The 1,378-nt window shown below is 34.9% G+C and overlaps 1 protein-coding gene across 1 annotated transcript in view; it reads left to right on the top strand.

Annotated features, from left to right (window-relative positions):
• The window catches only part of LOC102585532 (phospholipid-transporting ATPase 3-like), a 34,673-nt gene extending 33,953 nt beyond the window's left edge, over positions 1-720 (top strand). The window contains exon 27 of the mRNA XM_006359516.2: positions 134-720. Within this exon, the coding sequence (XP_006359578.1) occupies positions 134-434 (301 nt within the window). The 3' untranslated portion in view covers positions 435-720. The remainder of the gene's footprint in view (positions 1-133) is intronic.
• The last annotated feature ends 658 nt before the right edge of the window (positions 721-1,378 follow it).

The following is a 1,378-nucleotide window of genomic DNA, read 5'->3' as shown; positions in this document are numbered from 1 at the left end:
CCTCCCCCCCCCCCCCCCCCCCTTCCAAATCCCTTATATGCTCTTGCTTTTAATATGTTAATTTTTTGTTTTATAAAACAATTGAAAATTGATAGTCTTGCTTTTGCCTAACATTACTAGTTGCTTTTTCCAGGGTTCAAAGATGGTTTTTCCCTTATGATTATCAGATCGTTCAGGAAATTCATAGGCATGAAATTGATAGTAGGATGGGGTTACTAGAGATTGGAAATGATCTTACACCTGAAGAAGCAAGGAGTTACGCAATTAGACAACTTCCCGGACAGAAATCAAAACATACTGGTTTTGCCTTTGATTCACCTGGGTACGAGTCATTTTTTGCATCTCAGGCTGGTGTCTCGATCCCCCAAAAGGCATGGGATGTAGCTCGGAGAGCAAGTATGAAACCACAGTCAAAGCTACCTCGAGAAAACTAACTTCCAGATAGTACAAATTTTCCTCCCTGAATATTAATGTACTTTTTTGACCCAAGACAATTTAGCTTATAGTAGAATTAGATGTGTAATATCTTGTCATCTAGTTTTATTCTTTCACACACCTTACTCGCCCTTGTGATTTTTTGGAATATAGTCACAATTAGGTTTAGTGAGCTTGTAGTAAAATCAGTTTATAAGAAAATATGTACACTATCTGGAAGTGGAAGTAACTGAAATCTATTTATTGATAGCTTGAATATTCCTAAGAAACATGCTTAATATATTACTCTTGTTGTAGTAGTAATACAATGGTTGTGTTTGGATAATGGCCCCCTACCTATGTGCCTTTGGTCAGAGGTGAATCTAGGATTTGAACTCTATATGGATTTGGACTCAAAATTCTACCACATCCCGTCTAATTTACTTGATTTGAAACCTATTGTTTGCACGGTTAGTAATTTCTTAAACACATACATGGTCTAAGCCAAAGTTACGGGGTTTGTAATGGTGTTTAAATTTCAGGTCGTTCATTCTTGCTCGACGTGTTAGGTAAGAACGTGAGTATGAAATCAATAAATAGAATGGCCAAACGAACTCTTGAATGCGTTTGGTAATTGTTTTTTGAAAATAGTTTCTAAACGAACTTTAATATTACTAATAACCACATCCAGTGTTTGGTAATTGTTATAGCTTAATCATTTTGTGATATTACTATCTATTACAAAATACTCAAATATGTCAATATCAATAGCTATGACTTACATTAGCTTCAGCTATATGGTTTATATAGAATAGGTCAAGCAAGTAGTGTAATTTGATGGATGTAAAAATAGGTCTATTGTTTAAAGTATTCCTTATAGGGTTTGGAAGTTGTTATCATATATCGACCGTAGTGGAAGGGTTGATGCCTTGAAATCACTTCTCGTAATTAAAACAAAAATTTC

The sequence above is a fragment of the Solanum tuberosum genome, unplaced genomic scaffold (genome assembly GCF_000226075.1).
Source record: "Solanum tuberosum cultivar DM 1-3 516 R44 unplaced genomic scaffold, SolTub_3.0 scf00299, whole genome shotgun sequence".
Taxonomy (NCBI): domain Eukaryota; kingdom Viridiplantae; phylum Streptophyta; class Magnoliopsida; order Solanales; family Solanaceae; genus Solanum; species Solanum tuberosum.
The sequence above is the reverse complement of the archived record's forward strand: the minus strand, read 5'-3'. Positions and strand labels throughout refer to the sequence as shown.